At 26.3% G+C, this 22,069-nt stretch overlaps 1 protein-coding gene across 10 annotated transcripts in view; it reads left to right on the top strand.

Annotated features, from left to right (window-relative positions):
* The first annotated feature begins 387 nt into the window (after positions 1-387).
* LOC122714678 (potassium voltage-gated channel subfamily KQT member 1) overlaps positions 388-22,069 on the top strand; it is a 123,997-nt gene continuing 102,315 nt past the window's right edge. The window contains exons 1-11 of one of the 10 annotated variants that reach the window (XM_043936364.1): positions 388-649; positions 1,142-1,408; positions 2,772-3,033; positions 3,112-3,329; positions 6,364-6,522; positions 14,143-14,205; positions 14,363-14,514; positions 14,656-14,829; positions 14,936-15,067; positions 17,445-17,813; positions 21,604-21,777. In XM_043936364.1, the coding sequence (XP_043792299.1) occupies positions 17,717-17,813; positions 21,604-21,777 (271 nt within the window). In that variant the 5' untranslated portion in view covers positions 388-649; positions 1,142-1,408; positions 2,772-3,033; ... (5 more) ...; positions 14,936-15,067; positions 17,445-17,716. Of the gene's footprint in view, positions 650-1,141; positions 1,409-2,771; positions 3,330-6,363; positions 6,523-14,142; positions 14,206-14,345; positions 15,068-17,444; positions 17,814-21,603; positions 21,778-22,069 lie in introns of all 10 variants that reach the window. The other 9 variants (XM_043936346.1, XM_043936324.1, XM_043936305.1 and 6 more) reach the window with 9 other exon arrangements.

Here is a 22,069-nt window from a genome sequence, read left to right as displayed (position 1 = left end):
ATATCATTCTGATTCGTTATGACTCTATTACACTGCATAAACTTATTACTATTGTGAAAATAGATATCCATTTGTTTCTTTTATCGTCAGAAAAAAATGATATAATATAAAGTTAAATCTATTTAAATAAAAAATATTTTATGTATTATTTGCTTATTATATGTCATTATTATATTCTATATCATTGTATGACATGTAATCGTAATATAATAAAGTAAATAAAAAATAAGTGGATATCTACCTTAAAAAGATCAAACAAAAGCTTCGTTGATTCGAGTTTTAACAAGATCTTCCATGACATCGTGAAGTGAGTCGAACATTGACGTATTGCGGTCACAGAAGTATCGTGTTTCAAACTCTATGCTCTTGTGTATGTATATATATTACGATGCTATGTATCGAGTTAGTTTACTAGTTGGACAAATGAGGCGCTAAATGTCAACCAATTTTAGTATACCACTAAATAACGATCTATTGTTATACCTCTTGAAACGTAAATGCTAATTAAAACGACGCAGTTCTAAATTGAACATATTGGTTTATCCAGTTTAACTCTCCGATATTCTAATTTAAGCTATTTCCATATTTGCAATTTATAATAGGATAGAGCAACGTATTATCACGATTCCACAACGATTCGATGTATTAGGTATGTATATAACGGCAAATTTCCAAAATACGATGATGATTATATCCTTGATAATTATTATTACATATAATTCGAAGTTCTGATATTATTCTATTTTTACACTATATTAGGATTATTAAAAGAAGTTCAGCAATTCATTGCTTACAATTTAAATATTTTAGATTGATTTGAATAAAGCGATATTAATATCGAAATGTGAATATCATGGCGTTCACAATATATTCGAATGAAATTAATGTTTGATTTTTGTTCATTTGATAAAAAATCAGTTATTTTAAGAATTAATGAATCTCTAATAAATAATATTGAAAGATATTTATGTTCATTTGTAAAATAATTATTTACAAATATAATTATTTAATTATAGGTTATTTTTATTTGAATTTTAAAAAAATATTTTCTTATTAATATATATATCAATTTAATATTTAACTAATATAGAATATAAGATTATTGAACATAATTTTTTTATTGATAATGTTTGATTTTAAGATAAGCATGGAAAAATATAAACCCTGAAACTTACTGACAAATTAAGCATTCACCTAAGGCTGATCGATTACGTATATGTATCACTGGACGGTTTTGTGTCCTTGAGAGTAGGAAATGAAATATTCGTAAGCTATGGTCTAACTTTTGTACGGATGTTCAACTAAAAGGGATAGTATGGATTGCGATGAGAGTGGACGGCTTTTGTTATTTGAGAAATTTCATTATGAAGAATGATTGCATGTGTTGTGAATCTGCGCTAAATAATAAGTATATGAACATTTAAATGATAAAATTTTATTTTAACAATAATATTTTGTTTGAAAATAATATTTCATAATATATTTGTTTTATTATTTTAATGAACTTAAAAAAATTACTTATGGATAATACTTTAATTTTAAATTAAATTTTTAAATTATTTAAAATATTATTTCTAATAAAAAAATTCAATTTTTTCACTTATAATATTTTAAAAATTCAATGCAATTGAATGATTTAAATATTTTATCATATTAAATTAGATTTTTAAAAAAATCATTATTAGTTAAAATATACAATCATCTCCTGATAATCGTTTTTGCTCTCTTAAATTATTCAGAAGCATAATCCTTTAATTATTAATTATTAATTATATTGAATAATATATTTTCCTTTTATCGTTGCTATTTAATCTAAATGGTTACTGTAGTTTATTCGAAATCAGTCATCTGACACGAATAACTTTTCATAAAATACAATTTTAGTTTCAAATCCTATTGAATTAGTTCAGTTTTGCATTTTATTATAGTACATTGGTTTCATTTTGATAAGATAATCATATCATAATGTGAAAATACATTTTTTTTGATAGTTGAACGTAAAGAAATTGGCACTTTGAGATATATTATAGAATATAAGTTAGAATATAATTATAGAATATAATTATAGAATAAAAGTTTTGCGGAATCATAGCCGTGCAAGTATATATATGCAAATATATATCTAGAATGAGATGGTGACTGTTTTTGGTTTATACTATCGATCAATAATTTAAAAAGATATCGGATCTAGAAATGTTATTACGATAAAGTTCGAGAGAAAGTAAAGTTATATTATTCAATCTTCAATAATATATGTTATGATTATTTATGTTTCTAAATAATAAGATAATAATTCTAAATATTTTAATTGTGATTTGATTAAACGAACACAATAATTTTTTGATTAAAATTATTGGATTATGATATAGATAATATATTTATTTTATTTTATTGATATTATTGATAAATTAATAGATTTTATTATTTTTCTATATTTTTATTGTTCTATATATTTATTGTTCTATATATTCTATTGTTCTATATATTTCTATTGTTTTTACATTATATGTAAAAAAATTTGTTTTGATAGAATTTTAATTTTTAAATTATTGGATTTTTTAATATAATAGATTGAAAAAACTGTCTATAAAAAAAGTTGATGAATAAAAAAAATAGAAATAAAGAAAAAATAAAAAAATAAAATAGAATATTTGATAAATAATTATATATTAAATATTCTATTTTTATTTAAATGTAAGAAATAATTTTAAATTTTAAAGAATAAATCATCTTTGTTTACGAATGGTCTGGTAAGATTCCAAATGTTGCAGTTGGCGCGCCTGCTTAATGAACGAAGGGGCACGATGCGCGTGAGCGTATGCGCGTTAAGTAGAGGCGCGCGTGTACGCCTCCTGTCAGAGTTGTCCGTCCGTAACGCCGCAGGACGAGTTGTCTCCGTAGAAAAGCCGCCTATGGTGGTGGTAGCTCGCGAGTTTCTCGAGGGACCATTTTTTTCCTTCATCGTCCTACAGCTTTTCGCGCACAATCGATAGTCGAAGCGTGTATATCTCACGCGCCACGACGTATACACGTGTACGTGAATGCATCGCTGGTACACGTGCCTATCATCATTGATAGATGTAAATCTACAGTGTTGTTTTCTCATTCTAGTTTATTATTGTAATTTTGTGCAAACGAAGGTTAGTGTACGACGAACATTGTTCGGTTCAGTAAGCGCACGAATCGATTCGACCAGGATGTCTCGAGGAAACATCGACCATGTACCTGCGAATACATCGATGTAATATGTGATCTGGATAACCGCTCGTTTCTCTGGGTTATCTCGACTCTTGGTTCACATTTCGTTCCTTGAGCTTTTTTCGTGACAGGTAAGCGTTTATTTTTATATATGTAACTCATAAAATTTATTCTAAATTTTCTTGAATCTGATTAATTTGGATAAAAATTGTGTAATCTTCTGTTTTGAAATTTTAACCTTACTTTTGCACAATTATTATTATCTATTTTCGAATATTTGATAAAGTGTAAATAAGCGGAATAAAAGGAATTGGAACTATATAGGAATTATATTTGATATAGTTGCATTTTTAGTGAAATAAGAATGAAATAGTATGTTAAAATAGGAAATGATATTTAGAATAATTTTATAAAATTAAAAAATAATTTTAGAAAATCAATCGGACATTAAAATATAAATAAATGATATGTTTTATAATCGAATATTTTGCATATTATGGTAAAAGATGTTTAAATAAATGATAATATTGCTAGAATAAGTAATTTTTTAATTATTTCTTTTTATTATATAAAATCAATATTCTATTTACATTATTGTTTGCAAATATTAAATATTTATTATGAAACATTGAAATCTAATATAAAAAAAATTATAATTCGAATAATGTTCAAAGTAATAAATTAATAATGTTTTCGAACATAATTCACATTCATTTTTCATTTATTTTCAATTGACACTTTATTTAATTTATATTTTGTTTACAGAAATATAAAAAAATATTTTTATTTATTTTATATGTTTTTTATTCATATTATTTTTTATTATTTTTTTAAAGTATAGATATTTTTCAAGTATTTTATAAATTTGGAAAAATAGTTTCGATTTGTTCACTATCAAATCAAAGTACGAAATTTATTATTTAGTGTTTCATAAGATTTATTTTCATAATCAATAATTGATTAGGATGAATAACCTATAAGATTGTTTTGTGAATACTCGGGGTCAAAGTTTAAAGCATATGCAAATTCGAAAAACTTGTGGAATTCTTCATTATATTATCATTAGTAAAAGAAATCAACATATTAATAACGTTGTGAAATGATAAGATCGGTAATTTTATTTTGTATACGCAGAGCATTATTTTTTTTCTAAAAAATTGAATAAAATTTAATACGCACTAAGTATTAAAAAATTTTTTGTTTTTTTTGTATTTATATTTATTTACATATAGTACAATATATTATATTTTCTGCTAAAAATTTTATATTGCTATGATTTTATTTTAATGTTCTGTAATGTTCTTAAAAATCAACTTACTTTACATACTTAGATACGAACTTTAACATGAGAATTACATATATGATTCGTGACATTTTCATGCAAATTTGTAAATAACTTAGGAAATAGTGAAAATTGTGGCCATGTTATGACTTGTTATGATTTTGTTGCCAGTTCTTGTGCTATCTGGTATTTCGACAATGATAATTACAACAAAAGAGTAAATAGACAAGCATATCTCGAGCACGTAGTTCGCGTTTGGTGTCATGTTATTGTCTCGTGAAATATGTTATCGCGCATTGAGGTTATATTTTTGAGAGATGGGTTATTGAAACAAGTAGGTATTTTTGTTCGTGTGAATTGGTATGGAAGTGAGCAATTATCATATTACAACGATATATTGTTGTAAATTTTACTGGTATAGTTAAAGAAGATATTTTTATTTATTTTTATACAAAGTTCTCAATATTTATTTCAATTTTTAAATAAAATACTTGCTACAAACTTATTAGGAACTTTATATAATAGTATTAGTATATAATAGTAATTAATTAATTAATTCTTTTTGGAAAAAGAAATTATAAATCTAGAAATATTTTTAATTCACTATTTTTAATTAATCAGCATATTTCTATTACAATTATTATACACTTATTTTTCTCTTATTATTTTTAAAATTATATTTAATACAAAATTAGGATTAAAATCTTTAAAATAATTTATACAATTTACTTTTCGTTTTATAAATACTTTTCTGAAAAGATTTTCAATTAAAAAAAAGATATTATCAATGTTAAACAATAATAAAAAGAAAGAAATAAAATTTCGACGAAGGAAAGTAGTTAAATTTACTTCCTTGAGAATAATTATTAGCCTTCATTTTGTTCAATTTCACGAGTAGTTAATTTTCACGGGAAACTAGATTCGAAAAAACAATGCGAAATTCAAGTATCACGGCGAATTTTTACATTTGCATTTATATTCTCATTCCTGTTCAGAACATTCGTCCTATTGTTCATATTTTTCTTGAAAAAAATTCTTTGCAATTTCAATATTAGGATGTCCATTCTCCTCCATCCTTGAGAGCAGAGGTACTGAACGCGCGATTAAGCGTGACTTATAAAGGTTACCTTTTTAAAGGAGATGGAGATGTGATGAATTAAAATTACGACGTGAAAAGAGCACGTATCGAACAAAAAACGATAAAACTGACCAAGAACCATAATCGTAATTTCATCGTGTTTTCCAAAAGTTTGATATCATTTTCTTAATTACGCTAATATTGAATCTCTTTTTAGCTTCCTTACTTAATGAACTAGAATTGAAAATGTTAATGCCAATTTTGCTTGTCAATCATTTTCAATAATGATTTTATTAAAAAAAATTTTAAGCTAAAAAAAAGTTAAAATTCTTAATCTTATGTAAATTTTATATTTTATGAATTGTAATTTTATACTTTTTATCAATTTTTTAGATATTTTGGATTAATAAACTTTAAACTAACTCTAAACTGAAAATCTATTTCAATAGATATTCGATAGGTAATTTCTTTTAGATATAATTCTTTAAAATTGCAATTTATATGCAATTTAGTATTACTATTATAAATATTAATATTTATTTGTTTTTTAAATTAATTTCTTTTTTTTAAATTTTTGCAATGAATATATATGAATTCTCAACTTTCGATCGGCGGAATAAAAATTTTCTTTATCCCTTTATCGAAAGGCAACTATTGAAGGCAATTTTTCGTTTTTTTGAATTCGGACAGTTGGCCTTTTATTCTCGACGAGATTCGGACGAATAAGAGAACAATGTAATTTTTCTTCTTTTTATAGATTTCACAGTTGGCACTCTCGATATCTATAATACGTTTTTTCTTAAAGATCCCGACGAAATATGATAAAGGATCCGACATTTGTCTTCGTATGAAGAAGGAATCATTTAACACAGTTGCAGTATTGCTCCCGGTGGAACGATATTATATGAGAAATGTCTGCTTTTTGACAGGATCAAATATTTTATTTTTACATTTTTTGTTGAATGTAGGTAACTTTTTTTTTATTTTTATTTTATTTAATTTATAATACTAGATTTATTATAATTTCATATTATTATAATTAAATCCTAGAGTTTTTTTTATTAAAAAATATCTTTAGAGGATATCAGGAAGATTAAACTATAAAATTTTAAAAAATATAAATTGAAATTTGATTTGTTTGCTATAAAAACATATTTGAATATTTGTTTTTATATTTTCATTTTTGTTTCTATTTTCTAAAATTTTTTAAAAGATTAGTTTTGTTATTATTGGTACTACTGGAAAATAAAATTGTCTTTGCATCCATTCTTTAATTATTTATAAGGTTATGTTATATTTTTTTTACAAGATACAAAGATTCTCTTTTTATTTTATTCATTGTTCTGTTTTATACTTTTTAAAATATGTTTTCTTTCTCTTTAAGTTACTGTCCTTTTTACGTTCAACAAAAATATAAAGGGAATTCTGAGCTATATTAAATTAAATTTTAATTCCTTTGTTTCATAAGTACCCAGCTTGAGCCATCCAATTTCTTTCAAATAGCAATGCAACTATATAATGCTATTTGTATAAACTCAACAGAAAAAATCTAATAATTGTATCTCATTGATATCACTTACTACTTACATTACTTGATTGATATTACTACATTGATACTACTTACATTACCTACATGAAAAAAACCCTAAAAGCATAATTTCATCATGGATTGAAATTAAAAGAAAAAAAGAAAACAAAAGAAAAGAAAAAATCGATACAAGCATACTCAAACGATGGTTCGACAAGACTAGATCAATAATTTATATTATTGAAATCATTTTGTTCAAGTTTAAGGGAGTAGGAAATGAAAGAGTGTATCTTACGTAAGTACAAGTTACACGAAATTCGAGATGGAACTATCTCACCAGTTTCCCTCGATACTGCAGTTCTCTTGCTTCTTGAAAATGTAATCTTTTCTGGGATTGGGGAAACTCGGGGATGGCCGAAGTTGTACGGAGGAACCTTTTATAAATTCAGCAGCCGGTATTCGGTAACTTTTGCAAAGGTTTGGCCTGGCGAAGTTTCCATTATTCCACCAGTTCCATTGTCGCGTCTCAATTTCGCGTTCCTCAAATTCAAGATGCTGAATCGATTCCAATATCCTTTCGTCCGCGATGGCATACGATGACACTAGATAAGTAATTTCATTAAAGATATACGCGGGGATCGATTTATTCTCAGCACTTGGTGGTAAGAGATTTATACAAAAATATAAATCTGTTACCGAGGAAATATTTATTACAAATAGATTTTTTTTGGGGAATTAAAGAAATTTGTTAAAACGGACTGTTATTCTATTTTAATGATTTTCGATATTTAATGTTTTCATCCGTGGACTTTTCTTTTTTTTCTTATAATTATATAAAATTGAATTTTTAATAAATTAAGATAGATATATTTTATTTTTGAAGTTAAATCGTTTGATGAATTAAAAAAAAAAATTAAAAAAAAATATATTGAAGATCTGTGGTATAAGATATTTGATGCATGATGATGGATCATAGATCATCCTATTTTTTATATTCTCATAGCTCTATTAGCATAAGTAAAAGTAAATTCACTTTTTCAAAACCAGTTTGCTCGAGGGTTATGATCCACAGGTTGGCAATTCGTGTCTATCTCATGCATATCCTTTTGATATTAGAAGTTTAATTTTAGATTATCTCTATAGAAAGAAGGTTCATAACCTTTCAATGGAAATGACATTTGATTTCTAAACACAATTACGGAGTTTTTTTAATTTATAACAAATAAATGTCTTCTAAAAATTATACATTTTTATTCAAAATTATTTTTAAAAATATGTAAAAATGATTCCATTTCTTCAATAATTGTTAAAACAATTTTTTTTTATAAATACTTTCCATTATCTTGTCTTTATCGTATTCAGAAAATCGTATGATTGTTTAATAAAATTATTATGAGGAATATCATGTCACTTTATGACACAAAAGAAATTTTACATATCATGCTATAATAAAAGTTTAATAAGATTATTACGGAAGAAAATTACGTATACATATCCGTTTTTAAATAATTATTAGACATTTTAATTCCTTTTAGCTTTTTAGCCAGAGAATTTCACGCGAAATTTAAAAGTCTCGTCGTATAATTGAGCAAGGTGTATGTGTATTTCAGGAACTGGGTTAGGTTAACAGCCGTGATAAGTTGAATAGATAAACATGACCGATCGAAAAGTCGGCTGTTCGTCAAGGCTATACCCATTTTTCATTTATTTAACGGGATTTATACGCGCCGGTGATTACGTCCAGTTGAAAAATCGCGTTTTTCCCAGAAAAAAAACAAATAATAAAAATATTAGTCTATACCGTGAATCTTAACAGTTAAATCGGTTATATCCCTCGTTATCGATATAATGATGACTTTATTACATGAATATCGTTTTTTATTAGAAGAATTATCGTAAAATTGCCTCGTTATTCAATCTCCGCTAGCATTATGTCGTTCTTTGAATACAATTGAAATTATATAATATGACAATATGTGCGTGTGCGTGCGTGTGTGCGTGCGTGCGTGCGTGTGTGTGTGTGTGTGTGTGTAAAATAATAAATTACATGGAACATATTGTAACGTATATATAGTTTTAGATTTTATCATGAAAAAAAAAATATTATTGACGTTTATATATATATATAAAGAGAGAGAAACACTCAGAGATATCAATATTCTAATTTCATAATTCTTCCACTATTTTAATTATTTCATTTACATTTATTTGAAAGAAAGAGAAAAATAAAAATATTTAAAGATGATTAACGTCGAGTCTGCATTATTCAATTATTCAATTTCATCGATCGATTTATAATTCCTAGAAAAAAGAAAAAAAAGGAAAGAACAAAAATTATCACGCTAAAAACTTTATCCAACGGATATCACACATTACGAGTGATTAAAAATTCCAATTTTCTTTCCGCAAACAGCCGGATTTCCATCCCCTTCCATTAATTTGTCATTCGTGTAATGGACGGTTGATTAGCAATTTAATTAGCGGAAATCGGTATGTTTCGCATCCACGTCAGAATAAACGCACACTGGCGCATAATCGATACTTTTGTAACAATGCACTCGCTCCTTTTCTCGTCACGCATCCGACGCGTCGTTGGAACACGAGTTTTTATTTCTTTTTTATCCCATCTCACCTTCGAAAATCGAAGTGACGCGATAAATTCGAAGGCGTGATACCACCGATAATCGAGCGGAATAGGAATGTATAGGAAGAGTAGGGAGAGGTATGATTTCGAATCGTTGATGTAAATTTTGGTTGGAAGGGAAGGGGGAAACGGTTGATTGTCACGCGATCGATGTTTCACATGCATGCCTCAATATTAATTTTCAATGAGCGATTTGAAAGAATCAACCGCGCCTTTATCGTTGCGAGAGAATTGCAAGATGGACGGGATACATTAGTTGGAATCGATGGTGGATAAAAATGGTGTCTTACAATCTTTTCTTTTGAATTATGATCTTTCTTCTGTATAAAGAAACTTAGAAAAATTGACACAGTTAATTAACAGTTTTTATAAATTGGATGTTTTAGAATAAGTTTATTTATTAAATAAATTTATTACAGTAAAATAAATCTACTTTTGAATATAATTAAATTTAAATATTACTTAAGTCGTTAAGTAAAAATTATGGATATCTTATGAAAGAAACTTCATGCAAGATCCAATGTATGATAAAAACTTATGACTTTCAATCAATTTTAATATCTTTCTTATGTACTTATTTCGATTATGAAGTTACAAAATAATGCATTCAATATTTATACTATTATATAGATGGATTATAAGTTATCATCATGGGTTGACTATACTATTGTGAAATAAAGCTTTTGATGATAGAGATTTGATTGTGTGACGAAATTTGAAATTGTTCTGTCATGGATGATAAATGCGCATTATTAATAATGATGATATCGAAATTATCTAATTATTACGCTATTATATCAATGAACAATAGCGCCAGGGATGTAGAATATTTATGTACTTGTGCTTCGTTGATAAATAATTTTAAAGAGAAATTTATTGATAAACTGTAGTTTTACTTTTTTGAATTGCAAATTCTTTCTTTCAACCACGAGATATATCGAGAAACGAATCTAAATCTTTTGAATACAAGGAAATTACATTTGTAGATTACGAGGACTGTAAAATCTGTAGAATGTAGGATCTATTAAATCCAAAGAGAAAGAGAGAGAGCAGGAGAATCGGAAATAAAAATTTTACAGCCTATACGATTTATAGGCCACAAAAGTTATGGGTTTATGATTTACACGGATTGTCGAGAAACACGTAATGTAGCTTTAGAGGATCGATTGTGTATGTAGAAAAATAATAAAAAGACGAGGCCATTTAATTTTATTAAGATTTTGCTTGAAACGCCTGCACGCAGGCAACCAGTTTGTCCATACACGCTACATTTAATAACGCATTACAATGTCACAAGAAAACTTTTTAATGGAATATTTTTAAGTTGATCATGTTAATCATATCATTAACATGCATTGAAATTTTAATTTAAACGAGAAAATGTTTTTTTTTGTTTCCTTATTAAACATAAAAACAATATAGATTTATTTCTTATTTAATAAAAAGTGTCTCAATCTTTTTAAAATTTGTTTAAAATTACAATTTTGAACAGGTAGGATAAGAGAATTTGAAAAAGATATTTGTTTATCTATATTCAGATTTTTCATTCAGGTTTTTTTATTGTTAAAAATTTATATCGTGATACAACTACATAAATTGAATGTGATACCTGTTAGAGTTACGTTATAACGATTCTATTTTTGTCAACACCATACAGTATTGATTATTTCCATAATGTCACAACATTTACCTTGTTAATGTGTCATCGATTAAGAGAGATACCTTTCACGCGCTCGTCGTTGAAAATATTTCGTTCATTTCTCATAATATATACTTTCGTGTTGCGTAATTAGTCGAAGATTTTTACTTTATTTTATTGTGCTATGAATCTATCGAATCTTTTTTTGTAATGTATTATATAAATATATTGTAAATTTGGTATTGATTTTTATTACTAAAAAATTATTACTTATGTAAAACTTGCAATAAAAAAAATATGTAGATAAAACATGGCTTAAAAAAATATTGTACAGAAATAGAAATCTAATTATAAGAAAACTAGGTTATGGTGTTTAAAACGTGCTTGTTAACTTTTTATAACTATTGCATGTTTCACAAGTTTATCATTCTTTATGAAAGATAGCATGTTATTTTAATACTGAATTATTACATTAATTATTGAACACAGAAAATTAGCATGTTAAAAATATAAATAATCTCTATAGGATTTGGAGAATGTCAGTTGTACAATTGCATGTTATTTCTGATTCATAACTATCTAGTTGTTAAATTTATCCTTAGGTCTAAGATTCCTTGGTTTAAGACATCCTGATATAAGTAGAGAGGAAGTATAGATTTATTTGGAAGATAGAGGAGAGAGTTCTTAGTGGAAGTGGTTTTAGTATGTTTAATAGAGAAGTTTCTAACAGAGAGAAATTCATTGAATTCAAAGAGGAGTTTTAATGTATCTTGTAGGAATAGTTCAGTGGATTTATAGAAGAAGAGCTTAGTAGATTTAATACAGAAAGTTTTTTGGAAAGATTTTAGTGGATCTAGAGAAGGAAGACATACAATTAATAGAAAGATTTTAGTATATCTAATGGAAGAAGTTTTAGTAGTTTTAATTAAGGATTTCTGTAAGGATTAGGTCAAATCTTATAATATCTAATATCATCAGATTGTATATGATTTATTTTTTTCCTTTGCTAAGTAATTCTTTTTTTTCCTTGATTGAATTCTTTTATTTTTATTACAATTTGTTTATAATCTCTCTGTATATAATATTTTTTAAATAAATCTCTTGTATTCTGCAATTCTATGTATTAAAATATCTAAGATGAATTATAAGTGATTCGATAAGAATGAAAAAAATTTGTGAAAGTGTGAATTCAGTTTAAGCTTTTTTTTTTTTCCCCTTTAAAGCTGATGAATAGCAGTTTTCTAAGATAGAAATGTTTCATTCTTGTGTATCTCTTGTTCTTTTTGTGCCTTTGTGTGCTTTTGTGAAATTGTTCGAGGAAAGCTTTTTTTCTTGGATGGAATTGTATCGTTGGTGATGCGACTTAACGATTTTCCTATAATACATTATCAAAGAAGATTCGTATAAAGAAATTATTTTTCACGTAATGAAATATTGCATCGATTTGGAAAAATCTATTAACCTTTCCATTCTTTCGAAATAGTTTTTAATCGTGCAATTTCTATCGATATGGAAGAATTGATTTTGGTCAGTGATTTGTCCTAGAATTTCAAGGAGTTCGTTAAATGTCAAGTCGGTTTCTATTTGAAGTCTCCATTATTTTTCTGATGACGTCGTTTTCCTATCTATTATAGATTTGATTATCAATTATTGAGCATCCATATCGATTCTTAAATAGGGAATGTAAAATGTTTATTAACAAATATTGCAAATACACAACTCCTTTTATTTCATTCTCCTTTTATTCTATTTTAATATTCCTTACTTTTTTTTATCTCAAATTTATTATTACATTACAACAATGATATCCAAATGTCTCTGATCATTTTAAAATCAACGTATGAACAATTTTTAACATTTTGAATTCTCAACAAAAAGATAACTCTGCTCTCCTTTAAATTAAATATTTTTCTCTGTGAAAATTTTATCTTAAATTCTTTTTAAAGAATCGATGCCGAATTTTTCAAAAATACATAAATCTTCAGAATTGTATATTAACATCAGTCGAGAATATTTTTTAAATTTTCGTTTTCGTCTGATCGCGTTATAAATTACTGTATATTCAATTTTACAAAGAAAATTGAAAATTCCATTTCATGTTGTTACCATGTTGTTTCCAGTATCACGGAACATGAAATTCTCGAAATTGAAGATAATATGATTAAATGTTGTAACAGAGAAAACGCGGGGTCGGAGATACTTCACAGTCCAACTTTAATATAAAACTTCGTCAAAGGGTTGATTGCGAAATATCCCAAGCTAGACAGAAGTTATATCGTTTTATTATTTAACGCTTGGCACGAAATTCTCGCGAACCGAGACATATTTAAAATAATATGAATTCGCAAGAGTGCTCGTTTCTACTCGGTGGAGAAATAGAATGATGTATAAGTAGATCGTTATCGCCTCGTTCTCGTTATATTACACGCTTACGTAATGATGCTAATGATGTACAGTGACTTTCAAAATTATATACAGGCCGTTGACACATTCGTGTAGAACTTTCGAAAGATTCTAGGCAACGAGAACAGAAACAAAAATGTTGCACGATTCAAATTTTTTATATAATAATTTTATAATACTTTAAACAATATCTTTGATCAAAATCATTCAAATCTTAACAGTTTAAGTATTAAAGATAATTTTTATTCTAATTGTTAAAAATTAATAAGTAAATAATAAAAAAATTTCATTATTATTCTATTCTTTCTCCCTAGAGTGGAGATTTTATGATTTTCTTTGTTTCTTTTTTTCGTCTTTTTTTTTTCCACAGAACGTTAACAAATTGGCGAACGAAGGACAGGAAAAAAGGGGGAAAAAAAAGTATCACGATAAGGTCAGTGTCGGCGTAGGAGACACGAACATGTCTTCTTCAAGCCTATATGTCTATATTGTAAAATCTATTACTATATAATTCCGTTGAACTAGACCTACTAACATCGAGACAGCTTTTGTATCGATCTATTTCACACGCAGGTAATGTGTGCTTTTAGCAAACAGCTGCCGGTCTACGCGTCTCCGCTTCGATGACCGAAGTTATGCGAAACCGAAGTCTATAGACAGAAGAGTACATATGGGAATGGTCAGGTCAATATATGACTTAAAAAAGAATTAAAAATCGTGAAATGAGAATTACACGATTCAGGTGAAATAATTTCTGCTTGTTTTTTTTGAAACATATATATATATATATATATATATATAGGGGTTGTGAAGAATTGATTTTTATTTCATATTTCTGTGTAATTATATTTCTAATATTGTATAAATTTTAATTTTATTCTAGGATAGATTTGTTTATAGGGAAAATTATCATTGATCTTTATTTCATATTGTGAAGGATGTATCATGATGGATATTTGAAGGATATTTATTTAATTTTTGATAACTATGATTGAAAAATGGCATTTGATTCTATGATTCTATGATTTATGAGGTTTGATGTTAAAGAGAAGTCGAGGTAAAATTAGCATTTCATTGCTGAATGTTATTATAATCACTTTCAAAAGAAACTTGTTCTTTTTTTTAAATCTAATTTAAGTTTCTTTATTCGATTTTTATTCTAGATATCAAAAAGAAGATATTTTGATGACATTATTATCAAGAGTAATACATCAGCAATTTTGAAGTTGTTCAGGATGGATAAGACATCATTAGCTTTCTAGGAAAATTTTTTGAAGGTGTCATTCAACAAAGAAGTATATAGTAATTTAATTTGCGAATTTTATTTTGATATTTTAATAAAATTCGATTTTATATTATATTTTCAATAATTTCATTCAAAATTTTCTTTTATACAATATAATTATCATAATTTTTCATTCATAATTTATTATTTATGATTTTTATTAATTTTAGTTTCTATTATATAATATATTTAGTTTTAATTATTGTTTTACATGCTCCATATTTTTTCATTATTTGAGAATGAATTTATACGTTAATTATAAACTTCAGAAAATATTTTTCTTCATTTAATTCTTTCAAATTTTTGTTAACATTTCATTTTATTCACTTTATTCATTTAACAAAGATATTCATGTGCTTCTTCGTTGACTCTACGTTATAAATCCATAAATTTAATTAAAATATTATAACTTCGAAACCAAGCTCCATAAACTGTAACGACTTTATTGTTAGATTTTAGGAGGCAAAAGCAGTAGAATACAATTTAATTCATTATTCCTTGTAATTATGTATTTATTAAAATTCATTAGTTATGAAGATTCTTAAAAAAGTATGAAAGAAAATTGTTCTAAAATTCGTAATAATTTCTATATGCAATAATTTATCTTTTCATATTGCTTCATATGAATTAGAAAATTAATCGAAAATTAAAACATTAACGATTAGAATTTATTTTTTACTTAATAAAGCTTTTTTGCAAGAATTTTATTTTTTAGAAAAGAGAATTATATTTTCTTCACTTGTGTTATTCTAATTTTTAATGATAAAATCTATTTATATTTGTTTCTATACTAAGAAAATATTGATTTATATTTTATTAGTATTTATACAATACTCAACAGTGAGGTATTTAAAATTATCAGTTTGATATCAAATTGCTGGCAACACAAAAGAACTCTGTCACAAGAATGATTTATGATGTTGGTATAATCTATATATGCATATATAAGGATAGTTTTGCATACTGAGAATTTGCCATATTGCAATTTTTATTCTTTTTTATATATTATGCGTCGAAAAACTCGATAATTGAAGTTTATATTTTTTCCTAAAAAAATACGGTGCTTTAAATCAATTTTCAGAGACGTATAATTTTTGTAATAAATTTCAAAGTACATAATATTAATCAAAATTAAAATTTAAAAATCTTTTTACTTTAAAAAATTTATTCATCAAAAACGAATGAAATGAAATTAATTAGGCAATTTTAACGAAAAAGAAAAAGTTATAATGAAAAAAAAAAAAAAAATTTGAATTCACAAGTGTATGTATATTTATATTATATAATATTAAAAGAAATTGTTAAAACGATGAACGAAAGCTTATTTTTTCACGTGAATATTTCATTTCAATAGTTTTAATTCTTATTCATTAAAACAATAAAGTTTTTTTTACAAAAGGATATGACATTGTTACATTTAGCCTTCACTTGGTTAATAGTAGAAAAATTGTTCTGCAAGTTTTGTAAGGTTAATGATAAGTTTCGAAAAGAATGCTATCAGTACTTTGATGATGACTATACCTAAGTCTACCTATAAGACTTTTTTACAGTGGTAATCAATAGGTGACCTAAATTGGTTCAATGGTAAAAACGACTTGTAGCGTTTTTAGATAGTTCTGGAAATTGTGCTTTGAAACATTTGAAAGACATATGAAATTGTAGCATTAAGAAATTTTATTTTATAATTAGAATTTTTTAAATAATTTTGTATCTTTTATTAATCGAACTGACGTTATCAAAATTTAATATGCGATACGATTGCTTGGAGGAAATATCGATTTATCGATTAATTTCATCGATATAATCGATTATTAATTAATATTATAATATTCTTTCTCAATAACTCGATTTTGAAGAGAAATAAATAATTTTTTTTCTAATATTTCTTTCATAACGATTAGAATTTATTTTTTACTTAATAAAAAATATTTATTATATGAACAGATTATAAAATTTCGAAAATGATTAAAATCGATGTGTACAATTTATATACATATCGATATATGGAAGATAATTATTAATATTATAAATATTCATATACAATTAAATATTAATCGCAGTATGATTAAGGTTTATGATTTATAAATTTATGCATTATTCATAAAATAATGTTATGTTTATAATTATGTAACAATTAAAGATATGAAATTTCACGATAATTTAAATTTTTAAACGTTTATCATTTCTATAGTAATCTATAGACTATAGTAATATACTATAGTAATTACTATTAGTATATACTATAGTATATTACTATAATAATTTCTATAGTAATTTCTATAGTAATATAGTAATAATTTAAATAATATTTTTTATTCAGATTTGTGTGGCTAAAATTTCATTTCATTGCTTACTTTTATTATTAATTAATTCTTGTATTATTTCAGAGTCAAAGAAAATCTGAACTAGAAGTATTCCAGTACAAACTGTTCATCTCGAGATTCTTTGTGAGCTGGGCATGGTCTTAGGGACGACGGCGGGGCGATGACGCTCTACCACCGTCGTTCGTCATCGCCACGAGTCCCTCAGGACTCACCCTATCTCCCGAACCCGATCCTGAAATTGGCCCTGATCCTTGCCTCCGTTAACCAACGTTATCATTGTTTCTCGACGCGGAAACTGGCAAAGACGAACGCCATTTGGGCGTTCGAGAGGAGGTATGAAGGATCGACCTCATCGTCCTTACCGAGATCATCACGGACAGGCGATGCCCTTGGAAGAAGTTCAGGGATTGCTGCTTCCACCCTCCAGAACAGGTAATACATTTCTTTATTTTTTGTGCAGAGCAATGTTGATCAGCAGTTGGCTGCATTGATAAAGTGACCAATAGCTGAGCGGCAAAGTTCGGGCAACATCGGGTAACATCGAGCAAGTTCGGGCAAGTTCGGATAACGAACAACGTCTAATAGAAACTGAAGTCTTTCGAATTTTCACTTCGTTAACTTTGTGTTTGTGACTCTGATTTTAAATTGAAGATTTAACTTCATTAGTTTCATTGTTCAATTGATCAACACTGCCCTGAAGATTTCAAATTCTGCTAGTTTTACTACTTATAGCTTGATCGTTTGATCAGCACTCAAATCTCCACTTCGCTAATTTTACTACTCGTAGCTTTATGGTAATTTCATTACTCATAGCTTTACTATCAGTTATTCGTTGGACAATCACAGACCTCCAATTTAAACTTCAAATTTCAAGTTATATTTGATTATATTTGATTATTACTAAGGAAATTTTCTATAAATTAATTTGATAAGTTTATTGAGATAATGAAGTAAAAATATTAATAAATAAATCGAAAATTTTTCAGAAATTTTTTTCAAAATCTGGAATGTTAAGAAAAAATTTGAGTTGAATAAAAATGGAGCCAAGAATAGTAAAGAGTTAATTAAAAATTTGTTGATGAGGAAAAGTACGCATATTGAAGTATGCTTGGAAAGTATAATATGTCTATTTACTTGTTAGTATAATTGTTATGTCAGCCTAGCAATTAAAAAACCTACTTTTACATTTATGAATTCTGCTTTTCACGGTGCACTCAAGTTTTTATTCATTTTAATTTCATTTTTATTACTTACAAAAACATTGCTTGAGGCCAGTATGTTTTAAAAACGCCAGAGGTAATGAAATAATTAACTGTATAAAAACAAAAATATCTGAATAAGACAATTTACAATCGGTATTAATATAAGAAATCCTTTTTAAATAATATTTAAGTGTAATATAAGTGTAGTATAAGTATAATATATTATCATGAAAGAGTTAAATATAGATTTCCAATTGATTTCTGTCATCAAACAATATCCATCTTATCAATTCACGTGAAATCAATCTTAATACAATTCCAATTGACATTATCATCAAACAACATCAAATTCTCTTTAATTTAAGTGAAATCAATCTCGATACAATTCCAATTGATATCTATCATCAAACAATATCAAACCATTATCGATGAGAAACAAATAATATTGTTAGTTACATTCATATCTAACGCGCGAATTTTTTCCCCATCCTCTTAGTACATCATTCATTCTATTTTATTTTCCTTTGAAATAATTGATTATCGTGTCGGAAATTGCGCAATAAAACATTAGATCCTTGTCGTGTCCGATTTGATTTGATAATTCAACGTGAAGTATGCTACGTATTACTACTAACTTCCAAATATTTCAAATATATTGTATACATAACGGTTGATAGTAAAATTTTACAACTCGAACAGATTTCATAACCGACGACTAAATCTGGCTAGTTGCACTCTGTGCAAGATTATCCGTGTTTTCGTTAAAATTTGATAGAACAATTAGGATATTTCTATTAATTATCCGTTATTATTAATTACATTGATTGGTTATCAAAAATTAATAGAATTAAATAATAGACTTGTTTTCCTTTTTAAATAATTTATTCTGGTAATTGTAGATTTTTATAATACTAATAATCTAGAATATTTAGTCGTTTTATAATCATGATATATATCATTTAAGAGAATTTATTGGTAATTTTTTGAAATTTCTTTAATAATATAGAATTACGATCCTCAGTTTTATGTTGTATCTATAAAGTCTGGTTTTGTAATTCATTGTGCTCTAAATTTCTACTTAAAATATGATGAGCTATTAAGGATTATCACCCTAACTTTTCTTCTCCCTAATCTTTATACCATACCCCATTACCACGTTCTTCCTCTTTCTTCTTATCATTATTTAAATGTGCAAATATGTATTTATGAGAACATAAATTATATAAAAGAAGATATTGCATATATTAATTTGCTATTTATAAATTATTGTTCCATCTTTAAATTAATAGAAATTTATATTTTTATTTATTTATTATTACAAATTCATTCATTACAAATTTTGTCTTATGTTTGGAAGTTGTTTAAGAAATCATAATAATCAATCATTGCGAATATTATATCCTTGTTGAATAATAAATAATTATTAAAATAATAACTAACAAGCATCCAAGTTTCAGATCATTATGGTTATTAAATATCTTTGAAATACCAAAGATGTTTTCTACAAGAAATTCCATAATTTCTTTTTTCTGTTCGATATCATTATCACGCATGAATAATTTTGATAATTTATCAAATTAGAAAGAAGGGGAGGTTGAAGGGTTAAGTGGGTTTTACGTTGGCACGAGTTATTCGAGGCTTGGTAAAACGAAGGTTAATTACCACTTAGCTACGTTCCCGAGAAACCTATTCCCTCGTTCATAATCTTATTTCTCTCAATAATTATAATCTCACATTGTCAAGGTGGTCGATTGATTTGAGATTGATAAATCGATCAATAAGAAAATTTGAAGTTTTTTAATTCATTAAGATTCCAAATTTTTTAAAACAATATTGAAGACACTTTCAAAAATTTATTTAATATTTTTTTGAATCACTTATTATACATCATAACAAAAATTCAACTAGATTTTAAAATTCTTTAAAATAAAGTAAATTTTTAATTTTTTGTTAAGTATCTAAGTATTAAAATAATATCATTTTGAGAAAATCAATTGATATAGCAACATTGAGTATCAGTGAACCTGGATAAGTTTTAAAAAGACTCAGTGTTCAGAGAAAAAATAGGACTTTGAGAAAAAGGACGAAAGAAAAAGTATACAAAGGTAAAGAAAATATCGAGAAAGAAGAGTCTGAGAGAAAATCGGTTCGCATCTGCTTGAGTCTGGACGTCACATGTATAATGTAAAGTACCTCGAAGGCTGCACTTTGAAAGTAGAGAGACAAAGGACTGAAAATATCTAGAGAAATCTGAGTAGAGAGGTTTGAAAAAGGAAACAGAGAAAATTTTTTTCCAAGTTTTTTCTAGTTTTTATTATTAACTGACAATTAGTAACTAGCTTTATTAGAATTGAATTATTAAATATTAAGAACTTACTCAAACAAATATGTAAGTTTATAATACTTTAAATTACGTTTATGAATTATTATACTTTTATAATAATTCATAAAAAAATATAGTGAAAATAATAATATTCATTATATAACATATAAGTGAATTTTTTTTATTACATACGATTATAATATAAAGAATATTAAAAAAGGTATTACAAAAATTATAAATAAAATACATATAAAAAAATTGATATATGTTTTTATATTAATCAAAGGATATTGTAAAACTTTTTTTCTTTATATTTTATTTTAATATTTATTCTTTATGAGAAAAAATGTTGGTTACTAATAGTACAAGCATCTTATATATGTATTACGTTCATTAATAACTATTTTTAATCTAGGCTATGGTAATTAATTGTTGCTGTCACAATTATCAATTAAAAAAATGGCCTCTAATTATTTTATAATTTCCCGCGAAAATAGTCGCCTTTAAATTTAATGCGATATATCGAATAGGAAATTAAGACCAATTGCTATTAACTTCGAGTCGTAAACGATACTTTTATCGAGGAATTAAGCGGGAGCGACAGTAACGCCATCTGCGAGCCTCCGACTCATTTCAAATATCCAGTTACGTATTTCTTAGTGTACGGCCTCATTGCGGTTTCTCTGTTTTACGACAGGTAACCGGGGACCTCTGACGATTGTACAGGTTGGGAAAGGAAATGGGGGCGGTGGAGATGGCGGAAGTGATTTACTGAGATTGGAACCACCCTCGGATTTAAGGCCAACTCCGTCGCCCTTGTCCGAAACGAGCGCAACATTGCAGTCCGACAACAATGATACCTTTAGCGGAGGTGAGACTATTCTTTATCGTGTTTCTTTTCTTTTTCTTATTTTAATATATCTAAATATTATTTAGATCGTTCCATAAATTCTTATCGCGATTATAATACGATTACGTTTATATTATTTATTCATTAACTTCGGAATTGACATATTATCAACCTAACCTAATTTAATCTTGTTCCATTTTTGTATGTAGATAATGTAGATATAAATAGTGAAAGACGAAGAGAAGTTGAAAACAAGCATTTAAACAAACAGACATGTATAAGTTACATATAATATTTCGGTGTTTATTGATGT

The sequence above is a fragment of the Apis laboriosa genome, unplaced genomic scaffold (genome assembly GCF_014066325.1).
Source record: "Apis laboriosa isolate Shangri-la unplaced genomic scaffold, ASM1406632v1 scaffold112_cov148, whole genome shotgun sequence".
Lineage (NCBI taxonomy): Eukaryota > Metazoa > Arthropoda > Insecta > Hymenoptera > Apidae > Apis > Apis laboriosa.
This window is presented reverse-complemented; position numbering and strand designations above follow the sequence as displayed.